Source organism: Gadus macrocephalus, chromosome 6 (assembly GCF_031168955.1).
Source record: "Gadus macrocephalus chromosome 6, ASM3116895v1".
Taxonomy (NCBI): domain Eukaryota; kingdom Metazoa; phylum Chordata; class Actinopteri; order Gadiformes; family Gadidae; genus Gadus; species Gadus macrocephalus.
In genome coordinates this window covers 9,456,161-9,480,967 of record NC_082387.1, presented here as the reverse complement: position 1 = coordinate 9,480,967, position 24,807 = coordinate 9,456,161, and the positions used below count along the sequence as shown (strand labels likewise).

The 24,807-nt window shown below is 45.0% G+C and overlaps 3 protein-coding genes across 24 annotated transcripts in view; 1 reads left to right on the top strand and 2 right to left on the bottom strand.

Annotated features, from left to right (window-relative positions):
* Positions 1-2,464: 2,464 nt before the first annotated feature.
* Positions 2,465-11,970, bottom strand: LOC132459418 (sushi domain-containing protein 2-like). 2 transcript variants are annotated; one of them, XM_060053930.1, is made up of 12 exons: positions 11,578-11,970; positions 11,044-11,242; positions 10,515-10,663; positions 9,872-10,238; positions 9,387-9,588; positions 9,045-9,130; positions 8,675-8,943; positions 7,946-8,089; positions 7,432-7,593; positions 3,540-3,791; positions 2,999-3,193; positions 2,465-2,776 (listed from the first exon to the last, which is right to left on the bottom strand). In XM_060053930.1, exons 1-12 carry the CDS (start codon positions 11,657-11,659, stop codon positions 2,601-2,603), a joined length of 2,283 nt encoding a protein of 760 aa, XP_059909913.1. In that variant the 5' UTR covers positions 11,660-11,970; the 3' UTR covers positions 2,465-2,600. The 2 variants fall into 2 exon arrangements, with proteins under 2 accessions (XP_059909913.1, XP_059909914.1); XM_060053931.1 differs by having other exon boundaries at positions 11,044-11,168; positions 11,578-11,888.
* A 585-nt stretch (positions 11,971-12,555) lies between these two features.
* On the top strand, positions 12,556-16,459 carry si:dkey-174n20.1 (uncharacterized protein LOC796174 homolog). Its single transcript, XM_060053956.1, has 4 exons — positions 12,556-12,995; positions 13,168-13,410; positions 13,910-14,212; positions 14,972-16,459. Exons 1-4 carry the CDS (start codon positions 12,875-12,877, stop codon positions 15,229-15,231), a joined length of 927 nt encoding a protein of 308 aa, XP_059909939.1. The 5' UTR covers positions 12,556-12,874; the 3' UTR covers positions 15,232-16,459.
* Positions 15,421-24,807, bottom strand: part of camk2b1 (calcium/calmodulin-dependent protein kinase (CaM kinase) II beta 1) — a 59,228-nt gene continuing 49,841 nt past the window's right edge. For 11 of the 21 annotated variants that reach the window (XM_060053941.1, XM_060053944.1, XM_060053945.1 and 8 more), the window contains 4 exons: positions 21,255-21,330; positions 21,070-21,164; positions 20,457-20,690; positions 15,421-20,013 (listed from right to left, as the gene is read on the bottom strand). In XM_060053941.1, the coding sequence (XP_059909924.1) occupies positions 20,458-20,690; positions 21,070-21,164; positions 21,255-21,330 (404 nt within the window). In that variant the 3' untranslated portion in view covers positions 15,421-20,013; position 20,457. Of the gene's footprint in view, positions 20,014-20,456; positions 20,691-21,069; positions 21,165-21,254; positions 21,331-22,251; positions 22,426-23,347; positions 23,486-24,369; positions 24,460-24,807 lie in introns of all 21 variants that reach the window. The other 10 variants (XM_060053952.1, XM_060053933.1, XM_060053935.1 and 7 more) reach the window with 1 other exon arrangement.

Genomic DNA, 24,807 nt, shown 5'->3' with positions numbered 1-24,807 from the left:
GATCTGCATTTGTTTGCCGCAAACGCTGTTTCCCACACAACTTTGTGTCACCTGTGGCTCCGCCCCCTCGTCAATACGGACAGTCTCACTGGACAGAAGACAAACTGGACGGCCCATTATTGATATTATATGTCAATATTTCTCTTCTAACAGCTGCCGCGCTGCGACACACTGTGACACGGTGACTCATGAAGGGTCGAGGGTGAGGGTGTGTGCGGGTGTATAAATGTGTGTGTCTGTCAGGGGGTGTGTGTGTTCACCGTCATGTGTGTGTATGCGTGTGTGTCTGTTCACATGTGCATACTTATGCTTGCGCGTGCATGCCTGCATACATACACACACACACACACACACACACACTGTATGTCCATGTGTATACCTGTGTGTGAGCGGGACTCCCCCGCTCCATGTCGTGTTTACACGGCCAGAGGTGCTGTTGTAATGTGAAGGTGACCATGCACCACCTGCCACTAAACGCCCCGGGCCAATTTGAGGCTTAGCTGCCGCTGATTTGTTTAATGACAGTAGCAGGCGGGCGTGACACCGGTGTGTGTGTGCGTCTGTGTGTGTGTGTGTCTGTGTGTGTGTGTGTGTGTGTGTGTGTGTGTGTGTGTGTGTGTGTGTGTGTGTGTGTGTGTGTGAGGATACTTTGCATCGCATAAAATATGGTGACTTTATCATCATGAAGCACAACCACCGAGAACTTCTCTAACACTCACTTTGCTGTGTGTGTGTGTGTGTGTGTGTGTGTGTGTGTGTGTGTGTGTGTGTGTGTGTGTGTGTGTGTGTGTGTGTGTGTGTGTGTGTGTGTGTGTGTGTGTGTGTGTGTGTGTGTGTGTAAGGATACTTTGCATCATATAAAATACGGTGACTTTATCATCCTGAAGCACAACCACGACAACTTCTCTCACACTCACTTTGCCTGGCTATTGGAAGAGAATGTGCCATTTTCTTTAGCGCAAATGTCACTACATGTCACTACTTCCACGGGCACAGACCCTCCAAACCATGTGATCTAAAACAGGCCGGGGCTCCGCTCCAGGTGAGCTGGATCGTGGCTTCTGAAGCGATCTGAGAAACAATGATAAGATATTTAATGCTCTACCGCCCATACAGGGGAAGGACAAGAAGCGCCTCAAGGCCGTGCAGGAATGCCTTTGAAAAGTTTAACATTTCAACTGCTTTTTGGATCTCTCCAGAGAAGTATGACTCTCATCGGTATCTACCATGGATCTCAAATAGTTATATTTGCATAATGGAGGAGATGGAAACCTAATCTAATTGAGTTCAGCTGTGAACCAGCATGGAATATGGTCCAAATCTGATCAATACTGGGAATTGCATTCGTCCAAGATATCAATCCAAGAGAATGTCTGTATAGCGTTAACAAAACCAGCATTCACGGTTCACCAGGCCCGGAGGTAGAGGGAAGAGGGGACAGTGTTTTGGATTTGGAAGTAATAGTTTATTCCTTCCTCCTCTATATCCTTTCTTTTCTAGAGAAGCTCAACCCAGCTGCAGAGGTCCTGAACCCACTGCAGGCGGATTGGAGAAGTGAAAAGCCTACTCCTTAGAAGTTGCCAGTTAGGGTTAGCTGGAGGTGAGTAAGTGGTGTGTTTGTGACTCTGTGATCGACTCTGGTTTCTGCTATATGCCCATTATCTGGGCTCAGCCATGGCAACCTTGACCGTGACCATCAGGTTATGAAAATGATATATGGGAAGAGGTTTTTGGCGGGTTCTTCTTTTAATTTGAATCCTGCAGATGAAACATAACTCAGAGAAAGTGCCCGTCTTGAAATGAATAACCAACCTGTTAAAATATATCCACGATTTATGTAGAACAAACACTACCCTCTCCTCTTGGGTGCTTTCTCTGCCTTAAGATCGTAATGCATTGGGAAACATTGCCACCTGGTGGTCGCAACGGGAAACTTGAAACATGAGAAGAAACGCAGAAGGTTTCCATTTCCAAAACACAAAGCCGTGCCAATCCCCATTGCTGCATTAGGATCTTTGTGGCTCAGGTCCTGTCTGAGCAACCCAGCTGGAATCTGTTCTTCCAAAGTGTCGAGAAAATTAAATAATACCAAATGCCTTTCACAAATCTTATGGGCTATCGGCATTTCATTCGTAAACATACCAAACTGTATTATTTACTGATCATTACATTCTAAGCACGTTTGTAAAAGACCTCCAGAATACAACCTAGGGATACATTTATTAATTATCCAGTGCTCAATATAGAGGATACTATGTAACTTTTCAATGCAAACAAAACTTTTGTTAGGGCATGTATTTGAAGTTATGAATAAAACACATTTCATCAATTTACAGGATTAAAGAAGTAACGTCTCAAACAGCAAAAAAGTGAATGTCAAATCATTCACAAAACAGGACCCATGTGTACCCTATCGGATCTAAACAGCGACACTATAAACAGGTAAAAGCCAAATACGTGTTGGTTTCAAGTCAGGAGTTCTTTAATATTAAATGGACACAATGCTACGCAGTATGGACATAACAGAAAAGGGTCCGCCTATGAATCACAGCTTCACCTGCGTCGTCACTCAAATGATCTCAGGAATCAGAAGGCCGACTTCATGTGCAATAGGCCTGCTCTCCGGACCAGGAGCCGTCGGGGAGGCAGGAGCGCTGGGGGGAACCCGTCAACGTGGAGCCATCGCCACAGGAGAAACTCAGGTTTCCCCCCTGGATGTAGAGTTTCCCATGCTTGGTGCCGTTCCTCGGTGATGGCAGCCACCCACAAGCCACCACTGAGGGGGGGGGGGGGGGGGGGGGGGGGGGGTAAGGGAAGACCCGAATCACAATGAGCACATGAGAACTCATCTATAAACGTGTTATTCAATATGTATGTCAGAACATTTTTATTTGTCAAAAATATTTTTCACGTGGATCATCACTATAACATGCTCATAGCAACGTCCCAGAATGTCAACCACAGTGTTTCCATGGTGATCAGCCCGCGGCCGGCGTACCTGGCTGCAGAGTTTGTTGGAGGGCCTGGTGGATCTGGAAGACCCTGAGCGTGTCTTCCGCCGGGGGCCCGCCCGCGTCCTCAGGAACATCGAGGGCTGGGGTGAGGCCGGAGCCGCTGTCTGGCGTGCGGGTGTGAGTGTCCAGCAGATACTTTGAGTCATACGTGAAAAGGGAGGTCTCGTTTAAAATGTCCCCTGTGAATAATACATACATGGATATCAGATGTTTTTTAAGAGATGAAAGAACTTCCCCGGAATCTTACGTTTTCTGAAATGATGCTCGGATTGGACTCGAGGTTTAGTCTTCGCCACTTGCGAGAAACTGTGTTTTTGCTTTGTTTCAACCGATTAAACAGGAAACTCTTTAAGCCGACGCTTTTATCCGGAGTTCACAATATAGGATGATTGGAGTAGCTACAAGAAAAGAGTTATAGTGCTGCACAACCAAGGTTAGAAATAGGAATCAGAAATGAAGGGTAAACACACACACATTATGAGACCAGAAATGCCGGCTAAACAAAGCCATTCTTCATTCACTTACAGCTAGCTCCAAAGCTAAAGATGCCCTCAGGTGTAGCATTGGCTGAGGGGAGAACCTGCCCCAGACGGGTTTGCAGGTCATCTGAGAGGTCAGAGTTCATCTGGCCCAGCAGTCCATGGGTGTGGTTGGTGTAAGCGGTGGGTAGTAACACTGTCACAGTCATCAAACCCTGGTAGGCACGAACCTCCAGCCCCACTCCCGAGGCGAACATCACTGTCACGTTCTCCGGACAGGGCGAGGACACGAACACCCCTAGATATAAGACGAGGAGACAAAGAGATTCATACTTACGTTGACAATTATTTAAATACTTTTAAAAAATACTGTGTGTGAGAATCAGAAATTCCTTCTTAATACTGGCCCCTGTGGTCGCTAAGTGAACTGCAGCATGCTCAAGCTTGCGCAGTCAGAGTACTGGAGTGGGAGCTCCATGGGTTAAGAAAATATCAAGCAGCGATCATAAAAACAAACAAATAGAAAGTTATTCAAGAGCAGACATTTTTGCCATTATTCATGCATGGACGTCTCTGCCTTCGTTTCCGCTGGCAAACTATGAAGGTATTATTGTAGCAAAAGTCTTTAGCACCTGTAACTGCAGAATTTGAATGCGTACACTAAAGTCACAGTAAATTTGAAGTCGTATATATTTATTTTGCATGTGTACTCTAAAGTCACAAATGTGTAACAGTACATTTGTAGTCGTAAAAAAAATATAAATATTTTTTATACCATTGTAAACACAAAATAGGGTCTACGAGTACGCTAATCTGTGTTACAGGTGCACAAATCCTTTTGCTACAATTATTGCAGCGCAGTTGGTGCAAAACACATTCGCACACCCGTGTTTCATAATCTGAGAACATGCCCAAAAGGTGTGCATTCGTAAACCCAAATTTGAACAAATGCATCAGAAGTTGCACATCTGTGAACGCTATGTTAATTCAGCATTTTAATGAGCGAGCACAAAACCATTTTACAACTGCTCGAATCTGCTCCTGCAAGTCTCAGCTGTGGGGTTTTTTGCAGGTTGTTTTGCAACACCCCTAGGTGGTAAATGTGTAGCAAAAGTATTCGTATCCGTAGATGACAGAGCGTCCGTGAGCGGGACAAAATAGTCCCGCCCATAATTTCCTAATCCAATGAAAATCGCCGGCAGGGATGCATTTCTCAAATTACACTGTCTGGGACCCACCCCGTGCCAGCCATGGAGCTATAAAGATCGCAGCATACTCAGCACGGGATACGTTTATTTCTGGAGAAGTGAAGAGGGCGTCCTACTGAACGGAGATGGGTATCCTACATTATGTTAAATGAAATGACTTAGTTCAAGTGAATTCCCCCCAAAGTATTTCATTAACATGCCGCAAATGTCCTTGAATGTATTTTAATGGTCGCCATAACATAAATTCAGAAATGTTAATGCAATACTTTGGGGAGAATTCCCTTGAACTAAGTCATTTCATTTTACATAATGTAGGATACCCACCTCCGTTCAGTAAGACGCCCTCTTCACTTCTCCAGAAAGAAACGTACCGCGCTAAGAATGCTGCGATCTTTATAGCTCCATGGCTGGCACGCGATGGGTCCCAGTCAGGGACGGCTGGTATAAATGGGCTAACAGGGCTAAGCCCTCTTACAGTGAAAATAAAAAAAATATTATTAAAAACTTAGAACATATTGTTTTAAATTTTGGTAGAACCTAAAGGAGCAACAGCACCAAAAAGTGACAGAAAAACCCAGGATATATATATCTTCGTTTTTTTTCCTGTGAATGGGCTAAATGTATTCAGCCCAAGCGCAGTAGCGTAAGCTTCCATTGACGTTTGATTGACAGGTGCCCTGACACGCCCCCTTCATATGCTTCCCATTTGGGCTAAATTAGTTTAGCCCAAAGGCTGACCTAGCACAGTAGCTACAGTACAGTGTCCTTCGACTAATCACAGCACAGTAGCGCAAGTGCAGTATGGCGGGCGTTAGCATGAAAATGAATGAAGTGGATTATTTACTTTCTAATCGGTTTTCTTTAATGTCTTTGGAGGAAAAATTGGAAGTGAAAAGATTGGGGACACATCAACCAAACGATGTACAGATTTACTGTCAGGAGTGCGGTCAGAATATGGCCGGTAATAGTGCATTTGTAAGCGGGTCAACTACGTTTCGTATCGAAACATTTAAAAAGCTGTCTAAATAACCCAACATGACGTGACAAGTGTGTAGAGATAGTGGCCCCTCTCCAAGCTGCATTTCAGCGACAGGCAGTAACAATAAGGTTCTCTAAGGAATCGGAAATGATCTCATTTAATGTTGCATACAACATTGCCAAAGAGGAGTTGCCATTCTCAATTTAAATCCGAAATTATTCTCATGAAGAGAAATGGATTAAACATCAACCCGACGTAGGCCTATAGCAATGAGATGGCATGTGCACAATTCATTGCAGTAGGCCTAATGGGCGACACCTTAAAGCAAAAGACAGCTGCGGACGTCGGAAACGCCACATAGGCCTACATGTCCTTCATGATTGACGGCGACACAGACGTCTCTACCAAAGAGTGTGTGATCGTCTACAGCCGCATTTTGCGCAAAGGGAGACCAGTCAACATTTTAATTGTGTAATACTTTAAGCACAAAAAAAGTTTTATTTTGCTTAATGGTTTAGTTCGAAATGTTCAATTTCAGCTCAGTGAAGCACTTTAAACACCTTATTTTTCTTTTTATTTATAATTGTGCTTCAAATAAAGAAAAGCCTTTCTCTACACCTTAATCTTGTTTAAAAATCATTCACATTATATGAAAGTTATGAACAGAGATATAAAGGTGACCTCATGGCGTCACCTTGTGAAGTTTTGATAAATGTAATGCATTCTTTAGCCCACCCACCCAAAATCACCACCAGCCGTCACTGTAATTTGAGAAATGCATCCCTGCCGGCGATTTTCATTGGATTAGGAAATTATGGGCGGGACTATTTTGTCCCGCTCACGGACGCTCTGTCATCTACGGATACGAATACTTTTGCTACACATTTACCACCTAGGGGTGTTGCAAAACAACCTGCAAAAAACCCCACAGCTGAGACTTGCAGGAGCAGATTCGAGCAGTTGTAAAATGGTTTTGTGCTCGCTCATTAAAATGCTGAATTAACATAGCGTTCACAGATGTGCAACTTCTGATGCATTTGTTCAAATTTGGGTTTACGAATGCACACCTTTTGGGCATGTTCTCAGATTATGAAACACGGGTGTGCGAATGTGTTTTGCACCAACTGCGCTGCAATAATTGTAGCAAAAGGATTTGTGCACCTGTAACACAGATTAGCGTACTCGTAGACCCTATTTTGTGTTTACAATGGTATAAAAAATATTTATATTTTTTTTACGACTACAAATGTACTGTTACACATTTGTGACTTTAGAGTACACATGCAAAATAAATATATACGACTTCAAATTTACTGTGACTTTAGTGTACGCATTCAAATTCTGCAGTTACAGGTGCTAAAGACTTTTGCTACAATAATACCTTCATAGCAAACTGGCCTGGTTAAAACTGGCTAGTCAACGCAATGGACATAGTCAGGGAAGGGGTACCGGTAACGCAGGCACGCAGTCCTGTATATTGTTCCTTCAACACTTAAATTGTACCAATGGAAGAGGCCATGAAGAAAGTTATGCAGCTACATCGTCTCATGGCCAATTGTTTGTTCTCTGCCTAGTTTATGAAGTTTGGCATGATGAAAACATCCTCACAATACATTCAATCTTTCACTCAAACAATGCAAGCTTTAGGTTTAATGGCAAAACCGAATATATATAGATAAGGAGAATAATTCAACCCTATTCCTATTCGCACTACAACCGCAGAGAATATTGTGGTCGTCATGGCAACTCACCGTGAAGGTCCATCCTGCTCTGCTCGGTGAATGGCATGGCCCTCTGGTTCCGTAGCACCTGCAAGCTGCCCATCTGGCCCCCGGCTAGACGCACCTCTACCACGTCTGAGGAGCCCTCTCTCATGGCCACAGAGCAGAGCCGCGTGGCCTCCCTCAAGGCCCCTGGAGGACCGTCGACGAGATCACAGAGGACTTGATGATAACAAGCATTCTCATCCCCTTCTTTTGGTCAAAAATATTTTTTCATATTCATGTTCAATTAAGATTTTCCTTTTTTTTTTTACATAAAAAAAACAAGTCAATTTTTTATGAAAGTGAAAGTGGCAATCACGTAATTTTTAAAATCGGGAGGCAGCGTAAAAAGAGGAGTAAGAGAGACGTCTGCTGAGCTGTCATTCACAATGCAAGTATTCTTACAGTGATATATGTTATTTTACTCATATTGTTGTGAAAGAATCTAAAAACATGTGAAAACGATGGACAGACACTGCGTTGACTCTGTGTAGTAACGTACCGCTCTTGAGTTTCACCTGCTCTGTTCTGACCTGAACACTGAGCTCTTTGTCTGGGGAGGTCACCAGGTCATACTCTCCCCTCCCGTTAAAGGTGTACTCCAGGTTGTCAAATGTCACAAAATTGCCGTCCCCAATAACCACACCTGTTGAACAACAAAACCAAAGCAACATTCAGTTCTGGCGAATCTCGTTACCTATTCAGCAAAGACCCAAGTACATATATAAATATCGATTTATCTGAAACTTGGTGGTTTACTCTAGTTTACGTGCAAAGCACAGCGAGGTTGTTGTGGCTTGACTGACAACTTATTTTTCAATCATTGAATGATAAGCAAGATCTATCCCATGTATAGACAATTAAAAAACAAACATTGAGAGGCTTCAACACAATTACAGCCAAACAAGTGAACAAGCGGAGAACTGATCCTATACTTCGATGCTCGTGTATTAAATGTTACTGATTATGGTTGCCTTTTTTCTTAAAGGAGAATTGAACTATCCTTTGTCCAGATTAAGACAAGGATTAACGTTGTACAGCTCTCCATTTGCATGTTACAAAGAATACCACTAACATCGTTCAAAATAAATAACTCTTCAACAATGTGTTTAAGCGTAAAGAATTCTCAGAAAGTATGAGCAGGTGTATAGTGTTTTCTACAGGCTTCAACGATTTACATGTATCCAACCATCTTCTAGCTCCGATCACTCGGCCAATAGCGTCTTCTAACCTGATCTCGGTGGTTCATATCTCCGGCAGTCCATGGAGGACCGGCGCGCAAAGTATACGTCACAGTGATCAGACCAGAGACAACAGTAGAAATTGCTTTGAACATCTGCGAGCCAGTGAGAGAACCCGGGGACACGTGTAGCAACTCTGTAGGGAAGGGAGCCCATTTCGTGCACTCGATCTGGGCTGCTGCCGCTAGTCGAGTCCCCGCTCAGGATCTGGGCCCCCGTCTTGTCGTAGCAACACTGCTGCCCTGATCCATAGGTGGGACTGCGAGAAAAAAAAAGTAGCAAGAATGAAACGTAAGCAACACACTGTATGCCATATTAGTCTAAATATATTATCTTGAATAATAAATCAAATGTTATAACCTGGCTTGAATGGATCTCACACAGTGAAAGCCTCCAGGATGATAGATGCACACACTGCCCTTATCCATGTCACAACTATAATCGGCCTGAGACAACCAGGTGGATGACATCATTATCGCAAGAAGGGCAAATATTTTATACTACTACATGTCTAGTATTTGTAATTTATGCTCAATGTTACCCTAAATTGTTAGTACAAAAAATAAATTATAAATGTGACCGCTAAACAAATGAATAATGCATTTGACAGACTTAAGTGTCACCCTAATGGATTTATATTCCTCTAACCTTTCTCCACAGAAATATTATTATTACTTATTTAGTTGTTAAGGGGTTACTTGCTTCAAACCTCCCCGTGTCCGCACGGGCCTGAGCCAGAGTACAGGGACAGTCCTTGAGCTCTTCCAGGAAGTTGGGCAGGCTGTTCTCATAGGTGTCCCACTGCAAACACTTGGCTAGGGCCCAGCCAGCGGAGTCATCTCTGAAGGCCTGTTCCAGATGCCAGGCCATAGTGTGCTCCTCACTCCACAGCCCCTGTACGTTCCTGGAAGAGCAGGTTTAGTTCACGGCCAAAAAAGTAAATTGAGCTAAGCGTCTTGCTCAAGATTAGGTTGTTTACATCGGGTTTGAATTAAGGATCTTTCAACCCAGTAACATTAGCGTTGATAAAAAAAAAACGCCAAAGAGTAAACTAAGCAGACTATGGAACGTCTATGTCTGAAGGGATTGGTTTCATGTCACGTCATAATCAGAATTGTTTTGTTGTCAGATTGTTGGGTTAGGGCAGGGTTAGCCTTCTGACCCCTGGGTTAGGAGTTTGGTTATACCTTGCTCCATCCGCGTGGGAGGCCGACCGTACGTGAATACTGCCCAGCTCCCAGTCGGAGAGCGGCTTCTGCGTGGGCTTGGGGAGGAAGCTGAAGACCCCGGAGTTGGACAGGTTCTTGCCAAGTGAGTAGAGGTAAGTCCATTCAGCCTTTAAGGGGTTTGTGTTCCCCCTTCCTGTCCCAGGTGTGCTGTTCACCTCCCTGTAACCCCATAGCTCAATGTTGACCCTCTCTGCTGAGATGATCAGCGCGCTGTTCCATGTCATCTGCAGTTCTCCGAGTACTGTGTTTGGTGTGCCGTAATACTGCCACCGTGTGACGTTTGCCAGAATGGCCGTCAGAGCTGGATCCAGTAGGCCAGGGTGGACTAAAATCCAGACAAAAAACAGGTTGAATTGAAAGTGCATTTGGCTTCCAAAATATTATGTATTTTTTTCCATTTACAACTGGTAATGATTGGGTGAATAATGGGGTTTTTACTATGTGAATAACAAAGGAAAACGTTACGATTTTTATTTCTTTGTGACTTTAGTAAAAGAATGTGTTGATTTTCGTGTTTAAAATGGGTTGACAATTAAAACCCTTGAACATAACAGATAGTAGATCACAAATTAAGCACAAATAACAATTATGACTCCCTTACCCGAAAGATACTCGCCGGATCGGTCAAAATTGACTCCATCGGTTGATACGTCAAACGGCACCCAGCCCGTCTCAAACAGCAAAGGTGTGATACAATGGGCATGTCCCTCTGCATTAACAAACCCCTCGATGACAATCCCACCCTTATACCTGAAACAAAACAGGTTCAAGAGTTGTAAAGAGAGTGAGCAGAAGAGAGCAAGAATTTGAAACTAAACCACCAAAAAACATTGATGGAACTTCCTAAAATCGAAATTGCCTCCTCTAGCGGCCTTCGTATCACACGAACAGCACATCTCACTCACTAATAGCTGAGTGGTGGCTATGGCACTTCCAAATAACATTCTAATTATGCTCTTAAAGCTTACCTACAACACCTTTAATACACTTGAGGATACTCTTAAACCCCACCCACCCTGATAGGCCTATGTGTAGCACATACAGTACATACATTGGGCCAAAGGCGCTTTACAAATTTAAACATTATCTTAACAGCATGGGTCGGGTTACAACAAATGTGCAACACCCACCTGCAGAGGATGCGCTCAGTGGGTGGGAAGGTGATATTGGATAATGTGAAAATACTTCCACCCAACATGGAGGCCGAATATGGAAACGGCTGCAGACAGAATTGGTCGTAGTCTGCACAGCAGTTCTGCAACGACACGCATGTTGTGCTGCAAGAGCATTCCTCCCAAGTGAGCCCACACTTGCTTCTGCATGTCTGGCCTGTTCATTTCAGTAAGATTCACTTGAATATGTAACATGGTTTCACTCACATGCATTCAACACATTAACGTTCCTCACGACATAACGCAAAGGTTAAGGCCTTGCTATTTTATTTTAAGCTAATTATCTTTTCAGTTCACCAGCATACTGCCTGATCTTGGTACCAGTTAAGAATTACTATTATTAATAAATTATTTTTCTTTTTTTTTTTTAATTAAAGATGACTATAAAAGGTCCTAGAAACCTAAAATCTGTTTACCAACATTGAAAAATAGCTTAGTCTACAGTGTACATTTAATGTTCTAAGCCTAGAAGTCGTTTGAAAGGTTGCTTACCAACGGCATTGGATACGCAAGTGAGAAATAACCCAAAGAGAAGGAAAGTTTCTTTAGACTTGAATGTCATCATCCCCATCATGTCGAGGTCTCCTTGGTATTTTTTATTTTTTAGAGCAACTTCACAGCTACTTTGCTGACATGCTTACTTGTCAGCAAAATGATTTAAGGCTACTTGTCTGCTAAAAAACGATTTTCTAATTTATGAGAGGGAATCTATTCAACGTTACATATTAACAGCAGTTTATACACAGGCCTATGATGAAAGGTCAACATTGACTTAGAAATACATACTATTCAGCGAAACCCCAGTCAAGGGAACGCAGAAACTGGGGGCAGGAGGACTCTGTTGAGTTTGATTCATATTGTAAACTGTCTGGCCAGCTATACAAGTAGAAATTATCTTGAAATATTGATTTAGTGTCTTTCTTGCAACAGCATTTATTAATATTTATTATTATTATTAGCATGTGGGTTCTTTTCATGCTGTCCTTCTTTGTAAGCACAGGTGACTCTTTCAAAATAGTTTTTTTAATATCAGTGAGATGAGGTTACCCATGGGTGTAGATTAACCTGCTAGTTAAATATCATTGAATACAACTAAAAAGAGAATGATTTAAGATGAAATTGTGGTTTGCAACCCCACCATTACAAAATGAACATGAGCAATCACATTGAGGAGCTAAACCTTTTGATGCCTTAAATGTATAAATGTATAATATGGGGTTTTAAAATTGTGGGAGCCCTAACAGTTTATAGATTTATTTTGATAGCTAATAATTTGAATATACTAGAAGGGAAAATACAATTCCCATGTTTTAAAAAGTTACGTTAATCAACGTTTTCCTTAATTGAACAGAGGCTTAGATAATAAGGTGGTATGTCAAGTTTTAATTATTGTTCTTTTTTAAAATATGAATGAGTTGAGAAGGGAACGAGTTTTGCAGCCTATTTACCAGCAGAGGGCGATGTCGGCCTAACAACATGTAGCCACAACAACGCGAAGGAGAAGAAGAAGAAGCAGAAGAAGAAGGAGATGAGGAAGAAGGCAATGTCAATTTCAGCTGTCATCTCTTTCAAGCCAAGCATAATAACGGTCTCCTTCTACAGTCTGTGTTATGCTAGATATATAAACGCACTTGATTTGATATTCGCTGCACCGAGAGAAAGTGCTCTGAAACAGACCTTATCGTCGAGATCAATTGTAAAAGACGAGCCACCAGGATAGCTCTCTCACTGTCCCACATCTCCAGGTTGAAGCGCTTCTGATAGTGCAGCTAACCCCACAGGCAGGAGGATGTATCTTCTTTACACGATTATCGCCTCCTTGGTTTCATTTTTTATTCTAAAATGGTTAAAAAAGAGAAGATACTGCACGGACCTGAAGAGACTTGATGGAAAAACCGTCATCATCACAGGTAATGTTCACAACATAAACGGTTTATTAACAGCTATTAACAGAGAACATGTTCTTAACAGTATAGCACTCTTATCATTGGTATCGTAATTCATTAGCTGTCACCTCAAATGTTCCATGCCTCAATACTGTTTAAATGCATGCCACTTAATGCCCACCTGTCTTCTTTTAAGGTGGAAGTTCTGGCATAGGCAAAGAAACAGCGATCGCCTTGGCAATGCGAGGCGCCCGTGTTATCATTGCATGTCGAGATACAGACAAGTCTGAAAAAGCGGTGAGAGAGATCAAGTTCAAGAGCCACAGTCTGAATGTCTCCCACATGGAGCTCGATTTGGCCAACCTACGCTCAGTGAGAGAGTTCTGCAAGAGTTTTCTGCAGAGAGAGAAGAGACTGGACATTCTGGTCAACAATGCAGGTGAGGAGAATGTCGTCCACATACATTTATGAAGGACAACATATAGGTTAAACACATACCATGTGATAACCAACCAAACAAGCTGATGTCCATCCATCCAAATGCATCCGATTAGGAAAGTCTTCGGTGGTCAGTCCGAAAGTTTCTAGGTTTGAACCACAATTTCTACCTGTTGGGATCCCTGAGCAAGAAGCCTAAGCCCAAACTCTACTTGCTCATTAATGACTGGTGTTGTTAGCGTTAATTCTGGATAAAAGCATCTGCTAAATGACAAACTAGTAGGATGCATTCATTTCATGCATAGTGGGAGAAGCGAATGTGCTGCTGTAGTCAAATTTCACTAGGTTGTGAGACCTTAAGGAAGTTCCGAGAGGCCTTGACCTCTCAGATTGTGCTGATCTGAGTGAATATAATAACGATATTATATTATACGATACTCATCACTTATATAACACTCATCATCATCTCTTTGCTCTACTCCTAATCCTCCCTTCCTCAGCCATGCCCAGCGTGCTGGACTGGACGGACGACGGCTTCAGCATGTGTTTCGGGGTCAACCACCTGGGTCACTTCCTCCTCACCAACACGCTGTTGCCGCGGCTGAAGGAGTGCGCGCCCAGCCGCGTGGTCACCCTCACCTGCTCCAACTACAAGTACCAAAAGCTGGACTTCCAGGACCTCAACTACAACCTGCTGCCCTTCTTCACCTACTGCCGCAGCAAGCTGGCCAACATCTACTTCACCCAGGAGCTGGCGCGCATGGGCGAGGCCAAAGGGGTGACCGCCTACGCCGTGCACCCAGGTGAGATGGCGTTGGAGCGGGGCCCTAGATGTTCAGGGTATGGTGGTTCTTGTGGCATGCATGGGGTTGTGTGGCCACACAGGATGCATGCAGTGTAAAAGGCTTAGTTAGGGTTGGACCGGACGTTGACGCAACGCAATGACCACGCAGACGCTTCGACGGAGTCGTGAACCTGTTATGGTTCTGCGTCTTGGTTTACACCGGGTTCACGTTAGCGGACCAATCACAGCCTTTGCTGCTGCGTCACCTCCATGCAAGGTTAACATCTTTGGGAGGCGCACTTCAGGCCCTCGTGGTGGACGCAAGGAGGCTCCGCCTTGCGTTCATACAACCATAACTAAGCCTTAATCTGTTGGGTTGGTTCCATCACTAAGGTCCTTTGTGATTGAATGTTATTCATATTTTTAGAGTGGCTCTTTATGCATAAGATCAGGCAGTAGGTGATGTTGACCATATGCTGCAGAGTCGATGCAGATGGAGAAACTCTTAGATATTGTTGTGCGAGTTCTCACTCTGACATAAATAGGTCAGACATAAATGTATATAAACACAGATAAATGATGTCATGGCCTTCCATAAAAAAACAAGTGGTTCGATCTCTTGACGTATAACTAAAATGACAACCAGCGTAAGGCTGTGGTGTGCATGTGCTTCACGTGAGAGCACCTTACGTGGAGCAAACGGTCCCCTCCGGTTCCCATCGTCCTCACACGTTGTTCTCTGTCCCGTCCCCCCCCCGTCCCCGCGCCTGTGCTGCAGGGTTCGTCCAGAGCGGCTGGACGTGCCACTACTCCTTCCTGTTCCGGATGCTGATGCAGGTGATCATGTGGATGTTCTGTGTGCCGTGCGAGATGGGCGCCCAGACGGTGGTGCACTGCGCCGTGTCGGACGCCGCCGCCAAACACAGCGGGGGCTACTTTGTGGACTGCCGGCCGGCCGGCCTGCGGCCCTTCGCCAAGGACTCGGGCGTGGCGAGGAAACTGTGGGAGGCCAGCGAGAGACTGGTGAAACTGGTTTGACGTTGGATCGATCGGGAGGATTCCTCGGGTGAAAACGTGTCGTTTACAGGGCTGAGACTATGAAGGCGACACTTTTGTCGACCCGAGGTGTCGATTCAATACATTTTCCAGTTTGTTTTTTGTCTTTGTTATTTATTGGTTATTTATTTTGATGAATGCAATGGTTACTGTTGTACAAATATTTAGGACTACTTTTTTTTTTTTAATGGTATGATTTGATCCTTCTTTGAATCTACTTTTTCGCTCCAGGGTTAGTCAAACATAATGCAAGTTATTAAATGTCTGTGGAACAAAAGCAATCCATCCATTCGATAGAAATATAATGACACAATGTCGTGCCAAAAAGCCAATGCTTTCTGGAGATTATTCTGGCCATGAGAGGTCGCTAGTGTGCTTAGCTATAAAGTATCTCATTAAATATGTATACGATGATCAACCAAAGTTGATTGTGAGCGAAATCCCTGGGTTCATCTGGCCTGATTTGCTTAATCGTGTAGACTCATGTCACAACATTTAGAACAAAAATGATATCCGCAGTGAAAGTTTATATAGTGCAGGCTTACGTGTATCTGTTCCATGTAAATGTGTTGCTGTCAAAATAAATTTAGCAACAGTTCTTTTTGGGTTGCTGTGGACATTTGGAAACATTTTAACTTGTGTCCCATAAGGCCTTGGCGGCCAGCAGGCCCTGACATGAAATGACAAGAACCAGCCAAAAACTAGTCTGAAAAGTTATGTTTGAAATAAAACCTCTGGATAATCCACATTACAAATGCATTGACTGACTGTCGACCAACGTAAAGGGATAAACTTTCTCAAAATTAAATCATATCCTAACCAGTGGACCTCATCACTTTATAAATTGAGTTGTTTGTGTGTGTGTGTCAACCAAAGGCGGCGAGCATAATTTATATTTAAATCTTCAGTTTATTGATAACACTTTTAACACATTGTCTTGAAGTAAGAGAATTACGTGAAGCACGTTAAGAGAACAGAGCAATAATCCAGAGAATCTGAGACCTAGAGGACCACTAGTAGATTTAACACTGAAGAAGAAAATCAAACCGACATGGAAAAAGAAAGAAAAGACAATGGAGGAACTATAAGAGCCGTGATCTGCGGATCGATGGCCGACTATGGATTGGAACGGAAAAAAACACCGGGAGAGATCTGGGGAAACCCTACACGAGGAAACTAGCCTCTGTATTGTCAGTGCAACTGGCATAGGTCGCTGGGGAGAGAGAGAGAGAGAGAGAGGGAGCAGAAGGGAGGGCGATGACCATGGTCTTGGAGCGATAGCACTTTCCCTCACTTTGTAGAAAGACCTACTGCCTTTACTGTATCATACTCTGGGTACATCTAGTGCAAAAGGGGAAACAGCTTAATGTATTCCCTGCATCTTTAACTGCAAAATATACAACAAAATAGATTCAATGTTTTTTTTATTCTTTCCTGATTTCTCCTTTCTGCCTTATTGAGTTATAACACTGGAAGTAAGTAAAGGGATGCTGAATGGAGAAATACATGATTTTTTTTAAATTATTTTGATGTATGTATGTTATCTTGCACATTGTAAGCAGTGGATTCGATGTAAGTGCCATGAATCAGGGAGAGTTAAAAGTGACCCTCTGATCCTTTTAAGAAAAGACAGACCGTTTGCACCGACAACACAGGGCCCCAATAGAAAAGCATGCTAAATGATCATCAGTTACATCACAGTCATCCTCAAAGTCATCCCTAGTGCCTATGTCATTAATATAATCCTCCATAACATCAATATCATCTTCATTATATCATCTTGAGACAAAAATAGCTATATGCACTTAAAAAGCTCAGAAAATGTATAGAGAGAGGTTAAGTATAACAGCATTCAGTAGAAAATAGACCAAATGAAAAAGGGAAAAACCAAAAAACATGTGTTCCATTGACGGTCATGCCATGTCAACAAAATTCCAGCTACAGTGCTGTTATATTCAGTGTGCAGTTGTGTATACTGTGTACTGCCTCGTTTTAAACATGGATATCCTATTATACTGATCACCAAGGCTTGTTATCACACTAAGAAAAGAAAAGAACACCACCTTTATAATGTACATGCTGCTTGTTCTACATTTTTGGAGGGGGTCGGTTAGGAGTCGAGGCCTGTTCACACGCTAACATGGACACAAGAACGCCTTTCAAAACACACAACCATTGACCATGGAATCAGGAACCAGGCTCCAACCCAAAAAGACCCACCGTCAGTGGGCGCGTGACATCACACAACTATTTGCACAGCACAATAGATTGTTACCCAGTATCCACAACAGGTCAAACCTCATTGTGGCTTGAAAAATGTTGCATTATGTTAAGATTGTGAAACAAGTCATTTAGAAATCAACGACAGAAGAAGAAGAAAAAAAAAAAAGTGTCCATGGTGGTCAGCTCGATGAAGGTCAAGTCAACTCAAAACTTTGACTGTTTATACACGGAGCTAAGTCCCCTTTTGTTCAATTTCAAACAGTAATTGCACGATCAGACGTAAAACTAAACCCCAAAAAAAAAAGGATTTGCTCGAATAAATAAATAAATAAACAAAAATAAATACAAACCTGAGGTCTTACCGCCAAAAGAAACCGCGTGCGGTGCCTCGTGGGCTGTCCTACACATGTTTTCTTTAAGTCCTTCCCACCAAAAGTTCCCACCAAGACACAGCACACTGCCAGTTGCACATGGTCATCCACCAAGCCCTCTGATTGGCTAGCAGGTCTGTCAATCTCTACATAGCACCCTTGCCACAAGTGAGAACATAAAAGGTGCCAAAAGAAAAGCTAAAAACACTTAACACGGCTCAAAGAGCATTTCATTAAAAATGTATGACGACAACAATTTATGAAAAACACTTAAATCATTAGGATAGTAAGTCAGCAGGGCGATGGCAGAGGCCTGATGTGTCCTCGGAAATAAAGCCTTCCACTTCTAACTTATATTCTCGCAAAACACACACACACGCACGCACGCACGCACGCACGCACACACACACACACACACACACGCTTTACCTGCTGTGAAGGATGCACACACTAAGGGAGAGACTTACCCTCTTCTGCACTAGTTCATGGCAGCGGTAGCAAAACCTTTCCACTCACAGTTCCCATCATGTTCTTGGAGGAAAATTAAAAACTGTCATCACCAACTTTTCAAGATAATAATAATAATCCAGAATGTCTCTCAGCACCAGTTATTGCACCGTTCGCCTGTGAACTTGGTATATGTGTGCGAGAATATTTTCTGATCCTCGCTGGGACAGCCAGCTGGCAGTGCGTTTTTCCAGTGACATAAATAATGTGTTAAAGCTATTTAAACGCTCTATCTAGGTCGGCGAAAGCGTTCACTGTAAAACGCTATCAGAGAGCATCAGTGGGGATGTTAAGGCGAGGCTACGATATGTACTCGCAGCCGAATAGGTTTGAAACATATTCAACTTTCAGATTCTACCACAGCAGTGCTAATGGATATATTCTGATCACTGGGCTTCTCTTGAGACGCTGTTCCGCACACAAAACAACAATGTTGTTAAAACTTAAATAACGGAGGCCTAACCCATCGCCACTCATGCTCGACGTAAATTTTTTTCACAATTCAACCGGGAAGACGCCAGACTTCGCTCGACCCATCTCCAGCAGCTGATATTGCAACAAAAACATTAGATCCTTAAACCGAACTATTATAAGTACAATAAATGTAATACGAAAACCAGAGACGCAAGCTGTCCAATCTCTCCTGCACACACTCTGGACACCCATCACGAACCCCTTCCAAAAAGAACAAAAAGGTTTAATTGAACACGAGTACGATAATATAGGCTACTTACGAGAAGCAATTTACAAAAAAAACGTCCATATCAATTGTCCACTTAATAGCCACAATATAAAACAGCCACTATGAATACCGAGAGAGAAAAACATGCTTTCTTATAAAGATAGAGAAAGAAAAAAACCGAAGATAATATTAAAATCTAGAAACCACTGGCATCAGGAAATCTGAATTATACAAATTACATATACATTTGCAATTGTGTGATGATGATAATATTAATCAGTTATAATATGAATAATACATAATGATAATATATTTGACTTAAAACTTTACATATTTTATTTCCAGTGCGGTGTTTATGTCACAAATGTGTTATGTCATTCACAGGGGAGCAACACAGGGGTTGGCATGGTAACATAGGAGGAGGGGGATGGGAGACCATATCTGGAAACGCACACCAAGATCAATTTTTTTTCTTTAATCCAACCCCCCCCCCCCCACCACCACCACCACCACCACCACCACCATCCTTCCGATGCCTCTCTGTCTGGAGTCAGTTTGAGAGGCACAGTATGTTAGTTACCTGGACACCTAGGTGGGTGGTGGTTGCTGTTGGTGACGGTGGGCTGGTGCAGTGCAGGGGATTCACACTAGGGGGCAGTATCAGTGAAAGAAAAAGAGAAACGCCTTTGGGGAGGCAGAGGGTGGAGTCGGGGATGGAATCCAGGTGTGTGGTTTTTTTTTCCCGCGGTGTTCCAGGAGGCAGAGACACACATCTCCCCCCTCTTCCTCCCTATGGCACTGGACATTTTCTTCCATCCAGTCAGCCTCGTCTCTCGCTCTCTCTTCTTCTCACTCGCTCGCTCTCTCTCTCTCTCTCTCTCTCTCTCTCTCCCACGCTCGCTCTCTCTTCTCTCTCTCTCTCTCTCTCTCTCTCTCTCTCCAGAAACACACCTCTTGCGGTCCGAGGTGGCGCTTGGACCCCTGCGAGAGATGACATGGTCGGACGTCACAAGTACAGAAATACTAACCCCAGATTTCTCCGCCTTATCTTTTTCAGCATGCAGACCTGGTCATCACGGTAGGAGGCTCTGTCTAAACTATAACTAAATACAAGATACATGAAGGGTTATAAGATTAAGATTATGAGTATTATTTGTTTCTTTTAGCCTTGTTTAACCCTTCTGAAAATAAAATACACCCACATAACCACAAACAAAATGTACCCACACCCAAAAATTATCCATGGCCAATTTTGCGTAAGGTGCTCTTTTTTGATAGACTGCTGTCTTTTTTGCTGTTGTCTGACTGTATATCGTACAATGTCAATCGCGGTTTCAAACAACCTAGGCTATACATCCGACTTTGGTGGGGGGTTTTTTTCGCCAAAAATTGCAGTCGACCCCCCCCCCCCCCTCGGTGCGTACCTCACTGGAGGGGGGCGGCGGGCGCGCCCGAGCAGTGGAAGTGCACGTTCTGCCACCGGCTCTCGCGGCGGTGCCACACGCGCGTCTCCTCCGACTGGCTGGAGCGCGGCCGGCCCTGGCCGTCCACGTACTGGGTGAGGCGGATGTAGGCGATGCAGGCCGCGTCCTCGCCGATCAGGTGCACGTGGGGGTTGAGGATGGTGGTGTGGATGGGCTTGCTGTTCTTGGCCAGGACTGAAGGGTGGTGGGGGGGAAATAAGGAGCCATTTTAACTACTTTTAATACTAATTGTTATTTAATTACTAATGTAAGGGGAGGAAAGATTTGTGTATCACAGAGTAGCTCTGAGAGGTCAGAGCAACTACGTCGAGTGTTGATTGATTACAATTTCACGCCTAAATTATTTTATTAATATGTTATTTCTTTTCTTTACTCGTGTCTTTTTTGGAGAAAAGAAAATGTGATGCACCAAACAAGCGGTATAATTAAGTACGAAACAAGTAAAAAAATGCATGAGAGCAAAACAAGCTTGACGGATATGTATATTTATATTCAGAAATAAGGAGAGAAACACTGCACTTAACTGAAATAAAAATGAAAGGTCTCAACTTACGGTTCTCAAAGTAGAATCTCTGGAAATCCATGCCCTCCACGAGGTTCCCCAGGGCCTCTGGTTCGAACGAGGTCAGCCCGGGATCACAGATCTTACTGGGGTTCAGAGGAACAGTCAGGCCTCGAGACACCAGCGGGGCAAAAAGCTGCTCTATCCCATCATTGTGAAAAACCACACTGACTCACGCGTATGCTTCAAAGTCCCCATTATTGACCGCCTCTATCAGTTGCTCCGTGATCTTGATGATTTCTTGCTTGCGTGCTGCGTTAAAAAATAACAAGTTATCAGAATCATAATGTCGAGGAAAATAGAAAAGGCGGAACTTCCGAAAACGGATAGCGACAGCATTACACGTTATATCTTCAATAAATAGGATTAGGTAGTAGATTAGAAATGCAAGGCCTCGTGTTTGACAAGACATGTACTCATAAAGTGCACTATTAACACCCAATGTGCTTGAAAAAGCGATCATTTCATACACTTAACCTTAACCTTTAAGATCGTTATTAAACAATATTGGAATTGTTTTTGTCTCACAATTGAAAATGAAGGACGGCAAAGCAAAGCAAGGTTTAATTAAACAAATCCTGTTTGACTACTAATGATCCAGCAACCCAGCCAGCATATAAATAACAAAATCTCGGGCAGTCTAAAACCATGTGTTGCGTCCCATGCTGAACTTGATGCAAGGAACCTGAGCAACCCCATGTTCCAACCTGAAGCAGAATCAAACCAATTCACTAAATCTAAATATTACTGCAGTGGTCACGATACAGCGAGAAGCAACACACAACCTCACATTCCACCATTCCATGCTCAGTCATTTTTATCCTCGCTGCACACATGGGCCCACTCACACAAATACAAACACACACACACACACACACACACACACACACACACACACACAAGCACACACACACAGTATGCATTATCAGTATTATCTACACACTCCAAGCTAAAATAGAAAGCCATGTCAAGTGGCGTCTGAGAGTGAGTCACACAAAACACACACACACACGTACGCAGAGAAAGAGTGACACACACAGAACGAGCCATTATCTACACACCAGCACACCGGAATACCGAGCACTCCCCCCCCCCTCTCCCTTTCTGGGGGCGAGCAAGGGCCAGAGGAGGGTGGGAGGGGGGGGGGGGGGGGGGTCTGTGCTCCATACTCACTCTGGGAGGAGGAAAGGGAGGGGCTGGGTGGGGAGCGCGAGGGATGTGGCGAGGTGGCGTGGGCGGGAGCCGCGGCGGGCCTGGGGGGCGGAGCCTCCGCCTCAGGGGCAGCGGGGGGAGGGGCCGGGGCCGGCACCCTGCGCACGCTACTCACCAGGTCTGTGAGCCGTGACACTGGGGTGGGGGAGGGAGGAGGGAGGGAGGAGAGGAGAGGAGAGGAGAGGAGAGGAGAGGAGAGGGGACGGAAGGAGAGGAGAAGAGGGGTGGGGGAGGGAGGGAGGGAGGAGAGGAGAGGAGGGGTGGGGGAGGGAGGGAGGGAGGGAGGGAGGAGAGGAGAGGAGGGGTGGGGGAGGGAGGGAGGGAGGGAGGGGAGGAGGGGTGGGGGAGGGAGGGAGAGAGGAGGGGTGGGGGAGGGAGGGAGGGAGGGAGGATGGAGAGGAGGGAGGGAGGGAGGGTGGAGAGGAGGGAGGGAGGGAGGATGGAGAGGAGGGAGGGAGGAGAGGAGAGGAGGGAGGGAGGGAGGGAGGAGAGGAGGGAGGGAGGGAGGAGAGGAGAGGAGGGGTGAGGGAGGGAAGGAGGGAGGGTGGAGAGGAGGGAGGGAGGGAGGATGGAGAGGAGGGAGGGAGGAGAGGAGAGGAGGGAGGGAGGGAGGGAGGGAGGAGAGGAGGGAGGGAGGGAAGGAGGAGAGTAGAGGAGAGGAAGGAGGGATGGATGGATGGATGGATGGGATGAAGGGGTGAAGGTGGATAGAAGGAAAATAAAAGAACAAAATAGAAAGGAGGAAAAACAACGGGAGGAAGCAACAGCGGAGATTAGAATGAGAGAAACGATGCAGAGAAAGACAGAAGCTGACGCCCCGTGGAAACGTAAGTGACAGAAGGACAAAGATGCACATGGGGGGGCTCAAGCTGGATTCCTGTTCGCTGCGTTGCTTGGTTCATGAAGTGTGTGGCCGTGTCATTTAAAGACGCCGGCAGCTAGAGGCCTAATAGATTACATACATTAAGGGCCAAGGTGGGTGGGTGAGGGGGCTTGCTATCACAGCCTGTAATCACAGTCGTCTCTCCTCCTCCTTCTGGGCCCTGGGGCTACTCACTCTGCATGGGGACTGCGGGGGCGTGGGGCTGGGGGGGTGCGGTGAGGGCGGGCGGGGCGCCGGGCCCCCCTTCCCCTTCGGACACCGGACCTGGGGCCTTACGCACAGAGCCGAGGAGGTCCGCAAACTTTGTGACCGCTGACGGTCGGGTCGGTAGGGGGGGGGGGGGGGGGGGGCGATGAACCGGGGGGACAGGACGACAACGTGGGAGACAACACATACGACAGACGTGAGGCGGCAGCGGTGGAACCGAGGCGGCTGAGCGCCACTCATGTACTTGAGGCGTGAAGGGGTTGGGAAAACTTTGGATTATTTCCGAGCACCCGGTTTAACGGCGGCGTCTGCCTGAAGGGCATCGCTCCGGCTGAAAACCAAAATAAACACTCTCTCCGTGTCTGACTCATGCCATCGCCGGCGCTAGAGGATATAGGCGAACAACACCATGCCCACACACTGGGGGGGTGGGGGGGGGGGGGGGGGGGGATATAAAAGGAGACACAATGACACACATGGACGGTGATGGTTGCCGTGTTCAGTGATCCTTCCACACCTGGTTTGCGGGTGTTGGGCGCGTTGTATTCACGGGTGAAGCAGGATGAGTCCGATCAACGTATGATATGGCGGGTTAGGGTGGTGAGTGAGTGAGTGAGCTGGTTTAAAAAAATCGGAGTTCACGATGCAGTGGTAAGCAGCACAAAGATCTGAGAGAGAAACACCACCCGTTGAAGACTTCCCACCACCAGCTGAGGAGCTGAGATATTTAGCGTGAGGGAGTCCAGTCTTTGTGAGGCTTGCCAGGGAGTAGGTCAGGGGAGTAGCAATGCTTGTGAGTCGTGGGAGCAACTGAGGCAGTGAGTGAGTAAGTATGTGAGTGAGAGTAAAAAGAGACAGAGTTGTGCGTGAGGGAGTGCGTGTGTGTGTGTGTATGCGTGCGTGTATGCGTGTGTGTATGCATGCGTGTGCGTGACAGCCTCACTATTAAAGGGTGGGTGTGGTAGTGGGGGTAGGGTCATGTGACTTACAGTAGGCAGCAGGTGAGGGGCCCTGAGAGAATTCTGGCTGGGAGCCGGTGCTCGTCTTGCTCTTAACTGGACTGTTCTCTATACTCTTCCCTGACATCACAGGCATGAATGTGGGGCGCGCACACACACACGCACGCGCACACACACACACACACACACACACGCACACACACACACACACACACACACACACAGAGAGAATAAAAAGACATCCACAAATGTCAACCCAACACAAAAGCAACACATAGACACAGAGAAAAGTTTGGAACAGAGAGGAAAAGAAGATGAAACATGGAATAAACAAACACACAAACGTCGGTTGAAGATGAACCGTTTCACCTCCTCCTCTCTTATCTTCCACCACTCCACATACTCACACACAGAAATAAAAACATCAAACCAAATAATCCACCGCCCTGCCTCTTAGGCTCTGTAACC